This window comes from Leptinotarsa decemlineata, unplaced genomic scaffold (genome assembly GCF_025532065.1).
Source record: "Leptinotarsa decemlineata unplaced genomic scaffold, Ldec_3_MD MMD2_tig00002974_RagTag_RagTag, whole genome shotgun sequence".
NCBI classification, from domain to species: domain Eukaryota; kingdom Metazoa; phylum Arthropoda; class Insecta; order Coleoptera; family Chrysomelidae; genus Leptinotarsa; species Leptinotarsa decemlineata.
In genome coordinates, this window is record NW_027412578.1 from 6,666,272 (window position 1) to 6,687,894 (window position 21,623).

General features: G+C 35.4%; 1 protein-coding gene across 1 annotated transcript; it reads right to left on the reverse strand.

Annotated features, from left to right (window-relative positions):
• Positions 1 to 1,816: 1,816 nt before the first annotated feature.
• Positions 1,817 to 20,971, reverse strand: LOC111502712 (uncharacterized). Its single transcript, XM_023156854.2, has 10 exons — positions 20,814 to 20,971; positions 17,750 to 17,847; positions 15,174 to 15,282; positions 14,077 to 14,337; positions 12,418 to 12,512; positions 11,952 to 12,060; positions 9,641 to 9,976; positions 8,465 to 8,562; positions 6,903 to 7,008; positions 1,817 to 2,607 (listed from the first exon to the last, which is right to left on the reverse strand). Exons 1-10 carry the CDS (start codon positions 20,890 to 20,892, stop codon positions 2,240 to 2,242), a joined length of 1,659 nt encoding a protein of 552 aa, XP_023012622.2. The 5' UTR covers positions 20,893 to 20,971; the 3' UTR covers positions 1,817 to 2,239.
• Positions 20,972 to 21,623: the final 652 nt, after the last annotated feature.

Genomic DNA, 21,623 nt, shown 5'->3' on the forward strand with positions numbered 1-21,623 from the left:
TTCATATTTCAAAACTCCTTTTACAGGATGAAAACTCTTTGCTATTTTGTCAAGTTTTCGTAAATGTTTATTTCCTTCTTCAGTACAACTGAAAAGATGATTGTGAAAATATATGTATGAAACGTTACAGATATAACTTACTCAACATGGGATTAATATAAAGAATTAGCAGCAAATCGAACGAAAAAAATTTTTCCAAATAAACAATTGAAAAAAGCCTTTACCCAGGGGCGAAACGTCTTAACACTTAATTGAAAAACTTTTCCATATTCCAAGAGAATCCAAAACCCAAGAACAACGAAACAAATATATATATATATATATATATATATATATATATATATATATATATATGTATATATATGAATATATATATATATATATATATATATATATATATATATATATATATATGATGTGTTGTTTTTCCGGGTGTTCATCCGTTGTGTACTATTCAGACAACAAAGGCTCTGCGACAAAATGGCTACGGACCAAAGATCATTCAAAAGGCCATCGACAGACAAAGAAGAACCAAAAAAACATTCACTAGATCGACAGAAGACTCTCCATACGACAGACAATCTGTGACACTACCTTATGTCAAAGGTGTGACCGACAAAATCGGGAGAATACTAAGACGTATAAACATCCGGACAACCTACAAACTGCACAAAACGATATTCAGTTGGCTGCCCAGACCGAAAGAGAGAATTTCCCCAGAAAACCAAGGAGTATATAGCATCACATGCGAAGACTGTGGTCAACAATATATCGGTTAGACCAACAGACGTATATCTGCCAGAACCCAGGAGCACAAAAACTCGATAAGAACAAAACAAACCTCCTCTGCCCTCTTTCAACACCATCTACAAACAGGTCACAAGATTAATTTTGAGTCCACAAAACAGATAGCACAGGTGCAAAACCCAAGAATTCGACAAATCAGGGAAGCTATCGAAATCGAAAAGCAAGGCCTCATCAACAAAAGGGATGACTCACTAAACATCCCAAGGATTTGGAAAACAATAATTAAAAACAAACCACCAAAGACAACCCCAAATTGATAATGAACCATCGCAGGTAGGAGAACCGCCAGAAGCCATTAACAACCCTCAGGTAGAAAAACAGGTAGGAGAACCGCCAAAAGCCATCAACAACCCTCAGGTGGAAAAACAGGTAACAAATCCATACAACTTACGCAAGCGAAATCATATAAAAACACCACAAGAAGAACCTAACATCAGTTACACCTCTCGAAGCGAAGCAGTAACTCGTCTTGATAATGCCATCTGAGATGATGGCGAAACGTCGACTATCGAATAGTACACAACGGATGAACACCCGGAAAAACAACACATCATATTCTACCATCCGTGAAAACTTACATTGTAAAATATATATATATATATATATATGTATATATATATATATATATATATATATATATATATATATATATATATATATATATATATATATATATATATATATATATTTATATATATTATCTGCCAGCGCCAATTAATGTTGTTGTTTTATAATTTCATGATATGTATTACTTTATTCTCTGACGAATAAATAATTTTGAAGAAAAAAAACTATTCAGGTGTCATAATTTGCTGCATCTTTTGAGATAAAACAGTATTCGTTATCATTCACCGGCTCGAAAAATAGGAGATATTGTTGAAAATGCAGTTCTTCAACATATATTGAGGATTATCAGCAGACATATTTTTATTGAAACATAAACATGAAAAAATAGTTTTGAGTGTTGAAATATTCAGAAAACATTGGGGATTTCATTGAAACTCAAAAAGTTGTTGGAGTATGTATAATGAAACGAACACATTATTTCAACATTCTTCAGACAATACTGATTTTCTGGAGAGGTGGTAATGTATGTGTGGATTTTTTTCAGTGCTGTCATAGTAGATATTATAGTTCATGAACAATAATTCCATACAAATTTTTCGAATGAAAACCCAGTCCATCAGTTATTGAACTTGTTTTTAAAAGCATCTTAGTGAATGCAAAAACTATTGATTATTTCATTCAAAGATGAATCAAATCAAACATAAACAATACATAAACAGTTGAGGTCCAGTTTTGTCGAATAACCTGCGGAACTGAAACATTTTCAGTCGTATCAAAAAAAAAATTCATTTACATATAAAATATCTGGAAATTAGTATACTGAATACTATGAAATATTTTGGATGAAGAATATCATTTGAATCAATCAATTATCATGTGGGAATAACAAAGGTATCGAAGAGGTATTTTCATTGTCATCAGCTTCAACAGGAACTTGGAAACTAGTATTGAATTTAACTTGATATCCCTCTTCTGTAACACTAATATTGTTTGACAAAAAAAAGTTTTCCGATATTTTCTTCATTGTTCCATCCTCTTTCATCACATTGTTGCTAACGTATACATTCACTACTGGTTGGGGGTATGGAGAAAATCGTGAACTTTCTCCTATTTCACAAATGAAGTTTCTCTTGCTTTCACAAAATTGAATTCTTCCAGTCACGTACTTATCGATGACTATGCAGCTTCTGCTTTTAGGGAAGGGATTTGCAGTCCAATATTTCCTCACCACACCTGTGAACCACAATAGTGATATAACTGATTCACTGAAGGCATAGCTCTAGAATATTCATGCTTTGAAAATTTAATTGTAGGTTCATCATGAATTCAGTCAAAGATATGAACTGAAGCCAGTATTCCGAATTGAAGGTAGTTCGGAAATAGGAAACTCAGAAATGAATCAATTTTGTCAACAAAGTACGTATCCATTAAAATAGGTAATCTACCGGAGCACAGAGTTATCGCTTGATGAGAGAGACCAAAAGAATCATGATTATTGTGCTCTTCAATTATTTCTCGTCATTCATAGGACGAGTTTTTCACGTATTTATGTTTCTGAATTAGATCATTGTAATCTGTAAGATTTAAGATAGAAGCAATCAGTGAAGACGTAGTTATCCTACCATAACAATGCTATGAATGTTGAAATATATCCTAATAAAAATCCTATTCATCATATTATACTTTTTTATTAATTTCATCAGTTCGGTTGTTAGATATTATATAAAATTATTCAAAATCCCTGAAAAAACTAATAAGAAACAAGAATAACAAAACAATAGCTGAAAATAACCATTATTATATTAAGCAAAAAAACCTGAAATGAAATAACAGTGAAATAAAATACGAGTAAAAATGGAAAAATTGCACAAAAATTAAAAACAAAAATAAAAAATTAAAAGATTTGAAGCCAAGTTACTTCACGACGTTTCGATTGTTAGTGTCCACAATCGTCTTCTGGTGAAGACATGGAGAATACCCACAACAGAAAGTGGGGAAAGTAAGTGAGAAAACACTGCCCAAATGCAGACCGGAAACAGGACAACTATGAAGTCGCCAACGTCATCAACATGATTTCCCGTCCACTCACGGCAATAGGCTTGTTGCGGAAAGGTAATTACTGCAGTGGAATCCACCAGTTCCCTCATTGACCAGACCGAGGCAGAAGAATTCAGATGGAAAATTGGAGAACAGCTGGATCGAGAACCAGTTCCAACATCTAACATCAGCAGTAAAGAACGTAGAGCTCTGTCTACGGCCTACTTAGAGACACCACCATGAAGATCCTACCTGCAGATAAAGGAAACGCTTCTATGGTGATGAATACTGTTCTCTACGAACAGAAGATCGGAAAGGTTCTTCAGAAGGAATAATACATGAAGATCGTACGAGACCTTACTGTATCAATTGAAAGGAAGTTGTACCAGATTTTGAAAAAACACCAAGTCTATTTTTCGGAAAAGGAGAGATCATCGCTCACACCGCACAGTCATGACCCGAAGATATCGTGAAGTAACTTGGCATGGAATCTCTCAACTTTTCATTTTTATTTTTGATTTTTGTTCAATTTTTCTATTTTCACTTGTATTCCATTACACCCTTATTTCATTTCAGGTTTTTTTGCTCAATATAATTGTTATTTTCAGCTATTCTTTTTTGATTCTTCTTTTCTATTAGTTTTATCAGGGATTTCTAATCATTTTATATAATATCAGACAATGGAAGTCCGAAATAATAAAATTCATCATGACCTACATACTTTTTCATGATTTTTTTTCAAATCAAGTTCAAAATCATTTCATTCATAGTGAATTAGAAATGAGACCAAAGCGGAGGACCAAGAACTTCTGAAACTTGAGGATGAAGAGAAGAATATATAAATCTCTGGAAGTTATACTGGATCCCAGGCTGACCGGGAACCAACATCTAGAAGAAGTAGAAAGAAGGTGAAGGTAGCACTCATTCTGGCCAGACGCAGCTACGGAAAGACAAAGAGGCTCGAAACAGAGCTGATGAAATGGCTCTACACCAGGGCGGTGTAACCTCATGATAACATTCCATGATAAGATATGCTTCTAGGGTCTAGTGGCCAAAGATGAAACGGACGACCATTATCAACAAACAAACCAAGCAGGGTTTGGGAATGATGGGTTTGGGAATGATGGGATCAATGAAAACTCTCTTCTACAGTTGCATTGGGGACACATTTGAATCTTGCTCTTCAAATTGAGTTGTAAGGGTTAAGAAAATAGTGCACTCACACCTTATGCAGACATTTTGCATCCTCCGCAGACAGATGAAATCGCATAGGCGTAAGGAAAGTCCATAAACCCTGTCACAATATAAGAGCTTTGAAAAAATGAGACTTTCGCATAATGTCAGCTTCATCTTTGTGGAAAGAAGGTCACGATTTGGGAACAATTGTCTGAGAGTAGTATATGATATCTCACATAAGTTGCATATCCCGAAAATCTCAGCTCACTGTCTAGATAGATATGGCATTTCATTCACAGAAAGGTATTTGTTAGGGTATTAAACAGACGAGAACAGTTGAAATTATTCTTCATCCAGTCGCTAATGGAACATGAAGAGTTTTTGATCCACAACCTCCGATTCTAAAATAAAAATCGAGGTTGCTAATGATTTTCTGCTGATATTATAGCCGTGTGTCAGGTGATTGGCAGAAAGGAGCATATTTTCAAAAATTCGGTCACTGAAAAAATACTGAAATTTCTCATGAAGTTAGCACCCGCGTCCTGAAGAGTTATGTGGAAACATGTGTTTTTGATACATCTCCATTCGGCAAGCATAATTCAACAGGATACCAGCCGAACTATATTCAATAATTATCGAGTAAGTAACTTGCAATTTCAAATAACTGAAACTAAATATTTGTTTGAACGTGATTGACAATTTCATTAGTTCAGACTTCCATTGTCTGATAATATATGAAATGATTTGAAATCCCTGAAAGAAGAATTGAAAATGAATTGCTAAAAAACAGTTATATTGAGCAAAAAGAACCTGAAATGAAATAATTGTGAAATGAAATACAAGTGAAAATAGAACAATTGAACAGAAATGAAATAAAAAATTTGAAAGATTCCAAGCCAAGTTACTTCACGATGTTTCGATTGTTGGTATCCACAATTGTCTTCGGGTAATGGCTGGACTAATTCCTTCGAGAGATGACTATTTATGGACCATTCGAGTACTTTAACTTGTCTGCGCTTTCCTTTTTCCGCTTGACTGGGAGTTGGCCATTTTTCGCTTGATTATGGGTTTCCATATGTTGCGTATCGCTACGCTAGCCTGGCTTAATACATTGTTGGACAACATGCATGAGGCTTCTTTGAATTTTCTCCTAAACCAAAGTTCCTCTCTTTGTATAATCTCAGCTTAAGACCACTCGATGTTATGTTGATGTGCCAAACATGCCCCTGCTATTCCTGATTTGCTAGGTACCCTCGCTATGTGTGTTTCTTGTGTTCGACAATAAGAACATTCAATGGCCTCTTAGTTTCACCGATACAGAGTTTTCCGAACTCACAGGATATCCGGTAAATGCAATTCTTCGAATCGCATTCCGCGTTTGATGGCATGGTTTTTGTGAGGCTACTACGGATAGTGTTTCCGGATCTGAAGCAAGTTCTGCTGTTGTACTTGGGACCAATTCTTCCTATCTTCTTCGATAATCCTCTGATGTAGAGAAGTACTAGCACTGGTTCTGACAGCTTCTCTTTCTTGCAAGGATCCTGCTGTCTTTTAGCTACCATCGCTTTGGAGTAACCATTCTGTTGAAGATCAGTTTTGATGATGTCTAGTTCCTTGTCGAGACCTTCCTTCGTATTACAGAGCCCGAAAGCACGTTCTAATAGATTCTTGATGGTTCCTGTCCCGTGTGAGTGAGGTTTTTGGTGTACCTATGTTTCCCACTTAGTATCGGTCCTCTTCACCAATACGTTTAAGAATTACAATTCGTTGTGGACTTCCTTCTCCATTGTGAAAGTGATGGATGGTTTCACGCTGTTGATGTGTTTCAAGAAGGCGTCTAGTTCAATATTCCCATGGTTCCATGTTATGAAGTTGTCGTCAACGTATCTCAACCAGACACGAGGTTTCTTGTGGGCTTGCTCAATGGCCAGAGTTTCAAACCACTCATCATATTTGTTGGCTATGGCTGGTGAAAGTGGCGATCCCATTGGCAGTCCTTCATCTTGTGTGAAAAATTCGTCCTTCAGTTGGAAATAACAGTTTCGTACACATCATCCTAGTAATTCCATAATCACTTCTATAGGTGAAATCGTTCTTTCAGCTCCTTGTCTTCGGATAGCTTCTATCATTTCATTTCAGAATTTCTTTCCTCATTGTTGTAGTATAACTGTTTAGCTATTCATTTTTATTTCTTCTTTTCTGAGTTCTCTCAGGGATTTCAAATCATTTTATATAATATCAGACAATGGAAGTCCGAACTAATGAAATTCGAAATAAAATATATTCAGTAGCTACCAAAAATATGTTTCACTCACTTGAATCTGATAAAAGTCGTTTGATAATATCAACTTTTTTGTCATCCACCTCCAGCAGTTGCATGTTATGGTAATTGCAAAACTCTACAGCTTCAGCTTGAGTCCCCTGAAAAATATATTATATGAATAAAGTATAAAAGTGTATTATTTTAGGGCAGAAATCTCTGGAAAGTTATTTGATTTTCTGTTTCACAAATATTATACATATCATACACTGAGTTACTTTGGAAAAAGGGAAAGGGGATGTTTAACATATACTACTTTCACTCCAGGTGATGAGTTTTCGTTTTTCTTGATATTGATCAATTTACATCAAAAGAAAAAACTACCCAGTATATTAACACGAACTGAAACTAACACAACTAAGAAAATGAAGGTGTAACTGAGGAATCATCGTTCTAAATGTTCAATTCAAGTTTCACGATGATTATTGCATCATGAAAAATTAGTAAAATGTATTTCAAAATTCTACAATTTTCATTATATTGAAATATCGTCAAAGATGGAAATGAGAAATAATTGAGGCTTATTGAATCGGTTCAAATTGTTTGATCATGTCATGTTTGCAAATTTTGAGGTTACACAGTTGCCAATAGTTGAGGATGCAGGCCTCAGGTTCGAAGAGTATCTACCCCAGAAGTAGTCATTTTATAAGTGTAGTAACTGCGCCTCTCCAGTCCACCCCCACTCCTCCACTTTTCGTCATTACCCAATCGACCAATCAGAAGCTACCGCACGCAAAGCGGGAAATTTAAATTGTGTTCACTTCAACGAGACAGACCACATATCCAAGCTCACCATCACATAGTCCCACTGATCATTGACGGCTGGAAATTTCATAGGAATTTAAATAACAAAATTATCAGGTTACGGAATTGAACAAAAGTTGTCAGCGCTGTAGGCTTGGTTGTTAGCTTCGACACCGATATTGGAAGTAACTGTTGATAGCGATGGGGCTGATGGGGTTATTGAATCGCTCTTCGAATTGGTTTGAAAGAGCTTCAATTATGATTTGAAAAAAAAGAATCGTAAAATAGGGTGTTCAGTTATGTATATGAATAATAAAACATATTTCTTGTAATTATGTGTGTTGAAAGATAACACCGTGGTTGAAATATGAAAAATAATGAATGTAGATGGGAATATTGGAAGCGCGGAAGTTTTGCATGAAAAATCAGATTGAAAAAAAAAAACATGACGGCGGGCATTCAGCGGAATATACAAGGTGTGTGAAAATACAACAGTTAGAAAAAACATGACGTCAATGTGTAGAAGGTGTGACAAAAATACATAATTTATGAAAAAACATGTCAATTTAACGAGGCCCTGAAGTTGCAACGTAAGATACATAAACATACATAAAAAACACATGACGTCAATGTGTACAAGTTGTGACAAAATACATCATCTGAGAAAAAACATGACAGTTCAACAAGGCCCTAATATTTTCATGGGCGATCCCTCAATGTGTCTCAATATACATCAAGAAAAAAACATGACGTCAATGTGTAAAAGGTTTGACATAATAATTCAAAAAAAATTTGTTAGAGCTGATATCTCACCTCTAGATTGTTTTCTACGTGGAAAGTTTTTCCTTCTTGATGAGACATATGTATCGAACCAGGAGGAACTCGTCTCACTCTACGCAACCATTCGGAATCTGAAAAAAAATCACAAGTATTGATTTAGAAGTGAGTTTTTTTGGATGGTACGACTGAGTGATGAATCAATTATTCATGAATTTGATAATCTAGAAAGTTGGAAACGCTCCCTAACCTCCAAATTAATTTTTGTGATCCGAAAATACCCAGTTGATGAAAAATATTGTACAGGAGATATTACAATACAGTTCTTGAAATGTTTGAAAATACATTTGAGGATGAATGTTGATACTGTTGCTTTGTCAAAAATGTTGGCTAGTTCAATCATATGAATTGATAAAGGAATCTATCGAAGAAGCAATATATTTTAAATTATTCAATTCCAAAAAGAAAATTAGATATTGGCACATTCAAAACAGTCAAGATTACCACATAACTATATATTTGAAACAAAGTCCAGCGCTACTGCCACCGATTAACTGAGTCCGCGAGAGCAAATGTATATCTTTTGAGTATAGCTTTCTACAGCCATCTCAATGTTGAATAATGATCACAAAAAATATGTAATGAAACAAATACGATATTGATCTCAGGGGAATTGAAAACCTTCCCTCAGAGCTCTAATTTCAACGAGGCAATAATTAAACTCGATGTTATTTTTCTAAGGCTATGATTGAGGTTTCTTTTTCCCTAATCTTTTTTTTCATATCACGATTTGAGGATTTTCATAATGAAGTGACTCCATATTTGTTTTTGAATGTTCGCTTTGAAATATGTTATTCTGCACTTTTTGTATCGTATTTGATAAATGAATATTATTGGAGTAATATTCAACACCAAACCGTTACGACACATTTTTCGATAACCAAGTGATAATTTTCGGGAAGAAAATCAAATGTTATTAAATGTGTTCAATCTTGCTCTTGAAGATGATAACTTGTCTAGGTGTTAGAAATAACGATTTGGTGTTGAGAAAAGACTCCAGTAATATTCATTACCACACCAAAGGTTCCAAACAGTGCATCACAAGTTCATATGATCTGTTAATTCCTCAACTTCCTTCCTTCTCAGTATTTGCCGATAGTCTCTGTAGTATCTCAGAGATTACAACCATACTGAAAAAGTGACTCGACTTACCTCCACTATCGTCTCTGACATCAACTAGCGGCCTCCAGTCACGTCCTCCCCAATAGTTATCATAATATGTTCCTTTCTTATTGCGTCTTTCTTCTTCATAGTTATAATCTGCATTCGGCGCCTCGCAAATGACCTGCATAGCAGTGTTGCAGTTGATGTCATTCCAGAAGAGCCCGTTATTCCGTTGATGAATTAGATTGATGCAGAGATCATTCATATTATCTGGTTGTCCTACTAACCAGTTTGTGTACTCAACTTGCTTTCCTGTTGATATCCAGACCCATCTTTCACCATCCAGAATTCTGCTACCGGAAGTCCACCAACTGTCACCACCAACTGTAATATTTCTCGTATCATACATAATGCAGAAATCAACACACAAGTATCAGTAAGACTGATCAAATAGACCTACGTATATACATATACTGGGAAGTTGATATGATTCATATTCGATTTTGATCAATATTCCCAATAATTTTTATTTGGATCTGTATTGTGAAGAAAATCAGATTCGACCAAATCCATATCGAGGCGATAGAGGAATCCTCACAATCACGTAAATGGTGATTCTTGAAAATATATCAATTGCCAGATGTAGACGGGGTTTTTGAAAAGGATATTGCTCAACGATAATGAAATTACCACAACTAGGTTACGTTAGGGTTACGTTAGGTTAGCTCCAAAGTTAGTGGATTTAGTGGTTTATTATGTCTTACACCTATTTACATTCGACCAAATAAACCCAGCTTCTTAACGAAACCGATTAGTTTGTATGGTGAGTGGTCTTCCAGGTCAGATGGTGAGAGTACGGCTCTGCAAAACTCTATAAAACTGATTCGGTCCCCTGTGGGCAGGCACAAAGTATGTGCTCTGCTGTTTCATCATTTTCGAAACAAAGACGACACACACTGTTTTCTGATAGTCCGAGTCTGTGAATATGAGACCTGTGAGAAGACCTGTTAGAGATCGTAGTTTATCCTTACTGTAGTCCAACAACTGTTTGGTATCAAGCTTCGAAGGGTGAATAAACGCCTTGAAGTAAGCCAATCCTGGAAGATACAGCCAGAAGTCCATAAATATTTTCACCATCCAGGTATTCAATCTTTGTTTGACAAAGCTTAAGGGATGCCAAAGACAGGTTCCGGTTCGATGAAGCTGCTTGCAGCAACCTCTTTTGCAAGGGAGTCAGCAGCCTCATTGCCATCTAGGCCAGTATGACCAGTAACTCAGACCACTGATAATCTGTTGAGTGTTCCTATTGAGGAGAGTCGTTTTTGGCAATTTGCTACCATTTTTTGCTGATTGATTCGGTCGATTCTTGATGAAGATCCATAGTAATTTCATAAACTACACTTCACTGATGAAGATCCATAGTAATTTCATAAACTACACTTTTACCACAAACTCTCTGGAGATCAAATCGTAAGGTGTAGTTTATGAAATTTGTTACCAGTTGGTTTCCAGATAAACAAAACTGTAACAGCTGTATTCCTGGACATCTACCACTGTTTTATAGATTAAGAGTAATTTTTTTCATGGATAAGATACATCAAAAATGGTTTCAATCAGCAGAATGCATCATTTTTTCGAAAAAGATTGGATCTGGAAACCTTTTTTTGACACTGATATCAGACCGAAATCCTGAGGTGGATTGAAGGGCACGACAAGAATAAAGGTGATCGCTTTGCCGACTCTTCAGCCAAAGAAGCGGCTAGACTGAGAATTTCAGGACCCAGTGGCACCTACGGTCTGATGACTCCGACAATTGCGGAACTAGCCAAATGTTAAAGAGTTGGGATGAAATCAAAAGATGCAGTCTTGCCGAGATCACCTTGGGCGACCCTGGGAAGCTGACGCCAAAGAAATATCTGGCGAAGACCACGAAAAACCTACGCTTAACAGTAGGATTTCTGACTGGCCACTGTCAACTGAGAAAACACTTCCATATTATGGAAGGATGTGTGAACAGGATAATGAAACTTTCAGATATGTCTTATGCAAGTCTCAATAAGAGAGAGTGTTTTTGGCGAGTCTTGGCCTACACCTGCCGATATGAAAGAGATGTCTCCTAGTTACCTGTCCACCTTCCTGGAAAGAACAGTATGGACGATGACCTAGGAGGACAACTCATCGGGAGGATGTACAATGGATCACAAGTAGCCTACACTCACCCTCCCTATTCTACAGATACACCGAAATGGAAGAAGTTTCTGAAATGAGAATTGTTTTTGTGGCAATATTTGAATACTCCAACGTCATACTCAACGTCATTTAACATAATTCCTTCCTTTTCCAATTGGAAAATACTTACTGGTATCTCTAATATACTTGTGTATTCTAGAATTTTCTTCCTCTGAGGTGATGGTAACAAGCTGCATATTGATCATCTGGCAAAACTCAACAGCTTGTAGAAAATTTCCCTGGAATCGAATGTTGATAAATTGTAAATTCCAGTGTCTAATCAAGTATCAAAGTGTCATTTCGTTTTCTTGTTTGTTAGATGATTAATGGCGATTTGTTGAAAGAAGAATAGATATTGGCAAAATGGTTGAGTCTTTCGCGGTCAAGGTTTTCAGTGTCACTATTTTCCGGGTTTGAAGGACTTCGATTTCTTGAATTTTTTCCTGACGTTTCGCTGGCGCTAGTGGCGACCGCCACTCGCTAGTGCGAGATAGCCACTCGCACTAGCGAAATATCGGACAAAAATTCGAAAAATCGACGGCCTTCAAACCCGGAAAATAGTGATACTGAGTAATAGATATTTCTAAATCACTCACCTTGAATTGTCTTGAAAAGTAATAACTCTTATTTTTGAAATGTAGGAGTTTAATATTTGGCCACAAAGGTGTCATCTGTATTGGATTCAGTGAACCTGAGGATGAAAAATGATAGCTGTTACATACCTCATCAAAAATGTATTCCTGATGAGTGAAAAAATATGCATCGTTGACAATTCCGATTTGATGATGGCTCATTAAGGCGTGCTCAAATAAACTTGAGAATGGTTCAATGAACCGAAACCGCTCGTAACGAATGAAAGTCTCAGTCGAATTCATGCAAAAGTCATGTTCCCTATCCTTTATTCAATATGAACTTCCACAAAATAAATAGGTCATCAATCGAACTAATTTGTGAGTTTACATGTTTAGGTTCCCAAATATGGAGATTACTCATATCATATCATAAATTGCTGATATATTTATAATTTTCAATCGTAGAGGCCTACTCAATGATGGACTCAATTCATCGTACTTGTAGAGGAAGCTAAAGCACAGGGACAATGTTGATTGTTTCTAAATATTTTGGAATGATATTAAAGGCGATGCAGTAACAGAAAATAACTTGTATGGAGAAAAAAGTCAAATCCGAACTGAATTGACTACAACTTGCATAGTCTTGCATATTTGTCATTGATGACTTGTTTACTTTATTGTAATTCATGATCACTCAAATGAAATGAATAAAAACACTTTTGTCTAAATACCAATGGTAAATTTTATGTATACGACCAGTTTCGGGTTTGACCCCATCATCAAGTATAAAAATGAAATATGAATTTTGAAATATCGGTTTCAATAGACTTTTCAAGTATGCTTCAAGGACAGGTATTTGAGAGACAGGATACCAACCTAAAATACCACCCTGAAAATTCTAGGAGTTGTTAAAGTCATAAATTCAAGAGAGGAGACCTACATAAAACAAGTTGCTCGTTTAGGGGTATATGTTTCTGGTTTTTAATTGATTTGTTTATTTCCATGGCCTCCAACAGATTCATGTTTCTCCCTTTACTGCATATATGTAGGATTTTGAGGTTATCTTTATTTATCTTGTGGTTTGATTTCTGAAGATGTTTGTACATTGCAGATTTTTTGTCCAAACAGACGTGTTCACGCAGTCTTAAGTAAAATTTCTACCGGTCTGGCCTGTATATTGCAGAGCACTCGCCATACTCTGAATGAATGAAGATAACCTCAAAATCCTACATATATGTAATGAAAAGATAAAAATGAATCTGTTGGAGGCCATGGAAATTAACAAATGAATTAAAAACCAGAAACATACCCCTAAACGAGCAACTTGATTCATGTAGGTCGCCTCTCTTGAATTCATGAGTTTAACAACTCCTAGAATTTTCAGGATGGTATTTTAAGTTGGCATTATGTCTCTCGAATACCTGTCCTTGCAGCATACCTGAAAATTCTATTGAAACGATATTTCAAAATTCATATTTCAGTTTTATACTTGATAATTGGGTCAAACCCGAAACCGGTGTAAAAATAAAATTTACCAGTGGTATTCAAACGAAAGTGTTTCTATTCTTTTCATTTGAACATAATTTAGAAATTTGATGAGACTTAAGTCGACCTCACGAGACATCACGAGAACTTCAACGTTGAAAAAATCGATGGTAATTTTTTTCAAATTGGAATACTTACCAGTGACTCGCAATTCAGTGTAATTATTTCCGGCATCAAACTCCTTCTCACAAATGAACCAAAATAGTAAATTGCAGTCCCGATCATTCCAAAAGAGACCCACATTTTTCTGATGAGTTAGCACAGTACATTGGTCCACAGGGCTATCGGGTTGACCAGTAGCCCATTTTGAAAATTCGAACCTCTTTCCTGTACTCATCCACCTCCATTCTTTTCCATCCACCATCCTTGATCCCGAAGACCAGTACTCATCTCCTTTATCTGAAAAGTCAGAGTTTCAAAAGTGAAATTATTTGAAGCAGATAATTTTTCACGAGACCAGTGATTATGAAAAACTGCATTATTATTGCAGCTCACTTGTCGATCAGTTACCAAGTTCAATCAGGTGATAAAGTAGGGAAAAATGCTTTCTGTTGAATGAGAAAAGCAAGACACTACCATTTCAGAGATCACCACCATTTTTTGAAATATCAGTCTTTGAAAATTCAAGGCGTTACAATTCACTTGCACGAAAAAGTATTTGATGAATCTCGTTGATTTTATTCATGCTACGACAAATGTCCACTTTTTTTTTCAGTAATGCCGTTTTGTATGACGAAACGTAGAAGTATAATGAATTCAGAATTCCTCAAAAATTTCAACAGAATGAACGTTGTTTTACCATGAGTTGGTATATTGAATCTCACAGCATAACTTTTTTGAAATACTAGTTGTATTACTGTAGAAATATGATTCACTATATCTCACACGACAATAATGATCATATCATATGTGTATGACAGAAATGTATGACTTCTTGCAACACTCCATAAATACAGAAACGTTGAGGATGTTGTTTGAATTCAATTCCAATTCATCATTATTATCATCTCTTCTTTTCGACCTGGTGTTTCACATTCATATTACAGGAGATACAGTAAACGTTCATTGATACTAAACGAATGGAGTACTTTTGATGTCTATTGTATTGAAGGAACTGCTTTGAATACATATAATATCAGTTGTTCAATTGAAAATATAAAAGTTTTCATCACGATTGACTTCCTTCATAGACACAAAAACGTCAAAACAAATATTTGCCACATTCAATCACTTACTTAATTCTCTGATTTCTTTGAACATTCTGTCATTTTCTTCCGCTGACTCTATGGAGACAAGTTTCATATCTATATTTTCACAAAACTGTTTAGCCTGTAGAAACGTGACCTGAAATGAAAAAATATTCCACAATAGAAAAACTGAAATGTAATTCGACGCTTTGGTGGATTTTTTCGCCTTCCTTTTCAATTCCAATGTTATTTTTACAAATATTGGATATTTCATTTCAAATGTTTATGAATATTCCAAGATGAAATTTTGGTGAATGTAGAGCAGATATCACATTTTTTATATCAAGATAGAGAAGTATAAAGCTAAAAAAAAAAAACTTTCTTTCCCAAAAATCAAACCATTTGAATGAAATCCTATTGAGGAAATAAATCAAACCAAAATAAGATGACGTTAATGAGATTCGTGACTCAAATTGACAAATTAAAAAGCTGTAAGGGTGAAAAAAAATGTAATTATTCTATTAATGTTTGAACTATGATAGAGTTACTGAGAGTGAATAGTTTGGATCCACATAAATTGATGATAGCAAATAAACTCAGTCAATGAAACAGTCGTTGAGAGAATGGTTTCCAAATGAAAACACTTGAACTCTCGACTTGTATTAAGTTGTTTCGAAAGTTTCGTTCGTTTTCATAAGTCTACTTCGAACTACAATATCTCAGTAAATACTTATTCAATACATTCGAAATAAGCGCTATTTGAATCAGTGTACTTTTGTCAACGTGAATTCATTTCGTTCAAAGAAGTTGATGCCTGGTCCTGGCGATTTAGGTGGGTGAGGCAGAGATTTGATGCTCAATTAATTCATTTTTCGGACGGTGATTCGTGATACGTGTGGACGGAGCCGGATGCACCATGCGACTACTGGAAGAAGGAGTCATACAAGGTGCAGTACTTTCGCCACACCTCTTCTCGGTACACACAGCAGTCGTGCCTAAGCCTGAGAACAACTTCAACAAGTTGGTACTCTACGCGGACGACACAGCTCTACTGGCGAGGTCAACTAGCCATGCACAAGTTTCCAGATACTTGCAACAGCAGGCGAACAGACTAGAGGAATGGGCCAACCTTTGGAAGATGAGCATAAACCCTGACAAGAGTCAGGCAATACTGTTCATCCGGAGGATGGTACACCCAGAAGAAAACGTCACCTCCAACGGACAAAAGATTCCGTGGGCCAACGAAGCGAAATACCTGGGATTCACTCTCGACAGAATACGTATAGGGCCTACGTACGGCAGAGATTAGGGCTGGCAAGATCCGCTTGACAAAACCTACATCCGATTATAGGACATACAAACGCAATATACAGGCGTTCAAGAACAGTTGCGAGCCACCATAAACGCTCTGAGATACATAACAAATAGATACATATACCGGGACCTGGACCTGAACATCCACTACGTAGACGCGTATGAGTGAACACGCACAAAACGTGAAAGAGTTCGATCACACCACAGTCCATCACTGCGCGATCTACACGAAGCACTCAACAGGGAGGACCCAAGATTCCGGAGAGAGACAAACACAAGAGGCCAACCAAGCAGAATCAGAGACCACCCCCGAGAGTCGCTATCAGGCGGCTCCGGTTGGTATAAAAACTTTTTGACCAGATTTCAAATCCAATTTTTTTTCAGACTCATTGGGAAACATCTGCTCGCGATATAAAGACACTCGTCTCCGGTTAGTTTTTGGGGGCCCCATGCAATAAATTACATTTAAGTGAAGTCACGATTCATTAAAATACTAGATAAAAAAGCAAAAACACCCAAATGATGGCTTTCGATCGCAGTAGGTCAGATGTCAATCCTGCTGAAGCGCTCATCAGTAAGTTGAGGACCGCTCCGGAGGAGCGGAGGTGGTAGGACGAGAAGGGGTGTTCTGCACACATTAACCGTGTGCGGAAGATTTCAACTCAAGGCATGGTCTTTTTCCAGGAGTTTCGTCTGTGGAAAATGCCGTAGAGGATCCACTTCTCATTGCACGTGACGTTTGGGTTGAGCGAAAGAAAGGAAGAACAGACCTCAAAACGTGACAATTTCTGTCGATCATTCAAATCGTGAGGCACACACTTTCGCCATTCTACGCTCCGTTTGTGATGGCTCAGTCTCCAACAGGGTCTTCAAATTCTCGTTCTGGATTACTATAGGTCAACCACTTCGGGACTCATCAACAGAGCTGAAATTTTCGAAATGAAATTCCACAAACCAACGTCGAATGGTGCCAAAAACCTGCTTGATTTTTTGGGCTGTTTTGGTAGCGCTTCGGTTGAAATTGGCCAAAAATCGCTCAAAGACATCCTATGATAGTAAGATAGAAAAAGTCAATGAATGGAAATTTGGAAAACAAATTAATAGCATCAAAGTATAGACTACAAAATTTTCCATCTATCACTATACACCACAATACGGAAAATGAATATTTATTCAGAAATGGAGCTACAAAAATGCATGACATCAAAACGAGCGAAACTTTCAAAACAAGCGAATGATTTTCAGCCCTTACAAAATCTTCAATTAGCATTTGAAAGGAACAATTGATATTCATAACAATACCTACTCACTTTCATATGTACTCCCATATAGTAACTTCGATTTCCATAATGAAATAGCGGAACCAGAGGGGTCAAATGTTCATGAGTGATATTCCTCGAGGAATTTCCTGAAAAAAAAAAAAACGAAACCATCATGAAATCAAATTACATTATTCTACATCATGTTTTTATCATCTGAAAAGCTTGTCATCAGTGGAAAATAATAGTGTGTCTTTCACAACTGAGGAAATCCAAATCGTTCTCATAATATTGATTCCTTCCTCATTCACCATTATTTTTATTATTGGAAGTGAGTTTTGGAAATATTTTGTCGTAGTTAGGAATAATATTTCTTGATACCCAATCAGAATACTTTTCATAAATGTGGATTTTGACGAAATTCAACAAAGAATCAAATATAACGAAGAAGAATATGTCATATTTTTCCAAATATGACACGGGCTTCCACGACTAATATCACGATTGGTCAGAACAAAATCCGGGCCCTGACTTTGTTTTCTCTGATAGATGTGAGTAATTCTAATCATTCTCCAGAATGAAATTGGAAATATTCATAGTAAAAAACATTTGTAATACTGGATCCCTACAAAATATTTAGAAAATTAAGGTGAATTTTTTTTTAAATGACAGTTGACTTTCGAATCAATTCAATAACAAAGTGTTCATACCAGAATTTAGAATTCACTTACATATGCATTCTACACTTTTATCGTAGGAATATAGCCAAAATATATTCACTGAAAAGGAGTGCATAATTTTATTGAGAATTTCGAATACCATTTCAGAGTAATCAAAGTCTCGTTAGATGACCGAAAATTTCAAGTTGATTCTCAAGAATCATTTCAGAATTCCAACAATCATTATTTGAACTATTCAGATCATTTCAAGGCAAACCAAATAGAGAAAATTTTTCAAATCAATGAAGAAAAAGTCAAATGTTCATCATGGTTATTTCCAGTAGAATATATTGTTTGGAATATTTGCAACAACAATAAAACCCAATAATTTGAATAAATGAAAATACTTTACTTTGACACAACATACCATTTGATGAAACTATGGGTAAATAAATATGGTTTGAAAAACTAAAAAACAGGCTTTTGCAGAACATCGACCTAAAAAGTTTAAAAAAAATTAATAAGCTCAAAACAATAACGAAACAAAAATACTAGTATTATTCTGAAAAATGTGACGGCCGCATGATAAACAAAAAATATGGCACAAACCGCCCACGCTCTTTTCACAATAATACTAGTATTTTTCGTTTGTTATTGTTTCAAGCTCATTAAAAAATTATTTTTAACTTTTTAGTTCTTTAGTTAGTTCTTCAAAAGCGTGTTTTTAGTCTTTTTAAACTATATTTATTTTGTCTGAACTTTGGGATCAATCAGCCGTAAATTGTTTCAATGGGTTACAAATGAGGCAGCTGGCGCGCAAAGGAGGGTTACAAATAAAGCAGAAAGCGCGTGTTAATAAAAAAAATACTTTTTCGAAATGGAGAGATAAATATAAAGTGAGTTCGAATTATATCAAGGACGTTACGTACAGCGCCATCTGCCCGCGAATAGATCAAGCAATAATGTCGATTTATCAAGGAGGCTACTCACAGCAAGGAGAGTTACAAACAAACATACATACATACATACAGATGAAGCTATAGTCTATAATATGTTTAAATAAACCTCGTTTCAAGGAATATGTAGTCGAGAAGATGACACAATAGTATTTCATTTGACGAGGGAATGATGATGGCTATTATTCACGATGCGAAGTTTACGGCCACGAGCCACAGGCAAGTGGCCTAAATCACCGAGAAAATAAAAGCCATTATACGCCTGTAGAATACTATGCTTCATCCACGACTAATAAATATGTTTGCTGAAGTTTTATTTATTGGAAAATTTCGTTATATTGCATACATATTTTTAGAAACACTATTATTTTATTTCTACAAGTGTTTCATTCACTACATTTTTGTTCATCTATACACAGTATATAGTTAACGAAAATTTCAATGAGCGTATAGTATCTCATAATAATCAACACAAAAGTTTTTCTGTTTAACTTAAAAAATATCACGTACGTTGAGTAAGGTATTTAGTGGATGATTCAGTGGAGTATACTGACAAAGTCGACATAGAAAATGAAATGGTTTTCTTTTCCTTTTACTAGTTCAACAAATTTAGTGAGGCAACTTTAACAGCTTCTCTAGTATCTGGTGGTGTTGAAAACAAGTTCGTTTTTTAACACAATTTAACACACAGTATCAAAACATTGAGAAATATATGCACACAAACAATAATGTTGGCTTGTTTTTTTTCAAAAGCTATTTCGATGTATAGAATATTTTGAAGAACATAGTACATTAAAAAACTGTTATGATGTTTCTTGCCTTCCAACCACAGGTCCCGATCATTTGTAGCAAAACAATATGATATAGCTTAATTAAAAAAACACCTACAGCAATAATTAGTGACTCATTAATAACTGCCGTGGTCAATGGGTATTACTAAGGTTGAGCAAACAGACATACAATAGTCGTGAAAAAAATATCATTATTTTGCGTATGTGTTATATGTTGAAAATTCAATGAAACATTTGAGCAAAATGATGGCGCATAAAGATACACGTACTGAATATCATATCACTGGAGTTTTATCCCAACAACAAATCGTTGTGTTCAACACCTCGACACGTGTTTCGAGAAAAATTATTCGTCCTCTTGAAGATGATAATCGGGGTGTCAAAAATAATAGTTTGGTGTTGGGATGAAACTTCTGTAATATTCATCACTACACCAATTCCAAACTATAAATCACAAATACACACACTAATTGAATGAAAACACATGATGATCCAAAGTATTTAGAAGAAATAGTGAATTTTCCAAACGTTTAATGATCATTTTGAATCAGAACTTCCTACTTGTATATGAAAACTAAACATGTCATAGCTTCCTTGGTCTTGTAAGATGACGTTTAAATACGGTATAATGTATTTTCATCAACTACCCGCTAGCGTCAACACATTGATTGAAAAATTGAACGTATTCAGTAAAATTGATTCCACTCACCTGAAACAGTTGGTGGTATCACAACTTGATTAGTTGAATGAATATACAAGACACATATAACTAACACCTGTAGAAACATCTTCAGCTTGTAAAAATTAAGTGGAGTGTGAAACAAGTTACAGCTCTATTATGAATATGTCTCTTCTAATCTGTGACCTATTTTATAAACAACACCAGTTTTATCTCGCCACTGAGATAACATGTGTTTGGAATAGGGGATACACAGACACGATGAAATATTGCTTGTGCATTATCAAGGACCATACAAAATTGTTTTCAACATTTTTTCATCTCTTTTTCAGGAAGTGATATCCATATCATTCAATCAGGAAATTTTATTCATTCACTGAATTGGGAGATACAGTCTCGGTTGCAACTGATATCAGAATGTATTGCATCCGATCTATTTGCTGTAAACAATATTATCTATTGACTGATCCATACCACCTTGAGGAAAGTATGAGACCAAAATTCAACATTATAAATAATTAAAGAATCCTGGAAACAGTGAACGAATTTTGATAGCTAAGGTACTAACAAAGAAAAGCAAATTGAAAAGCAAAACGCAATTTGATATTCAATCTTCGACAATATCGAAGACTGCTTACGATAATTGTTAATCAATCAGAAATACTATAAGATTATGTCGCATAACAAATGTTCATGTTTTTTCAGTAAAATCATATGGATTTATTTTTCGAAACTAATAAAAATTTTCTACATAGTCATTTGAAATCGAAAGAACAGTGAATTTTGACATCGCAAAAAATCAAACGAGACATAATTATCAACTTATATGCAAATATACTG

Excerpts from the sequence above, each read along its gene's own strand:
- LOC111502712 (XM_023156854.2), bottom strand. The coding sequence starts at position 20,892 with ATGTTTCTACAGGTGTTAGTTATATGTGTCTTGTATATTCATTCAACT. Across the intron at positions 17,848-20,813 it reads GATACCACCAACTGTTTCAG|GAAATTCCTCGAGGAATATC; the intron begins GTGAGTGGAATC and ends TTTTTTTTTCAG. Across the intron at positions 12,061-12,417 it reads ACTTTTCAAGACAATTCAAG|GGAAATTTTCTACAAGCTGT; the intron begins GTGAGTGATTTA and ends ATTCGATTCCAG.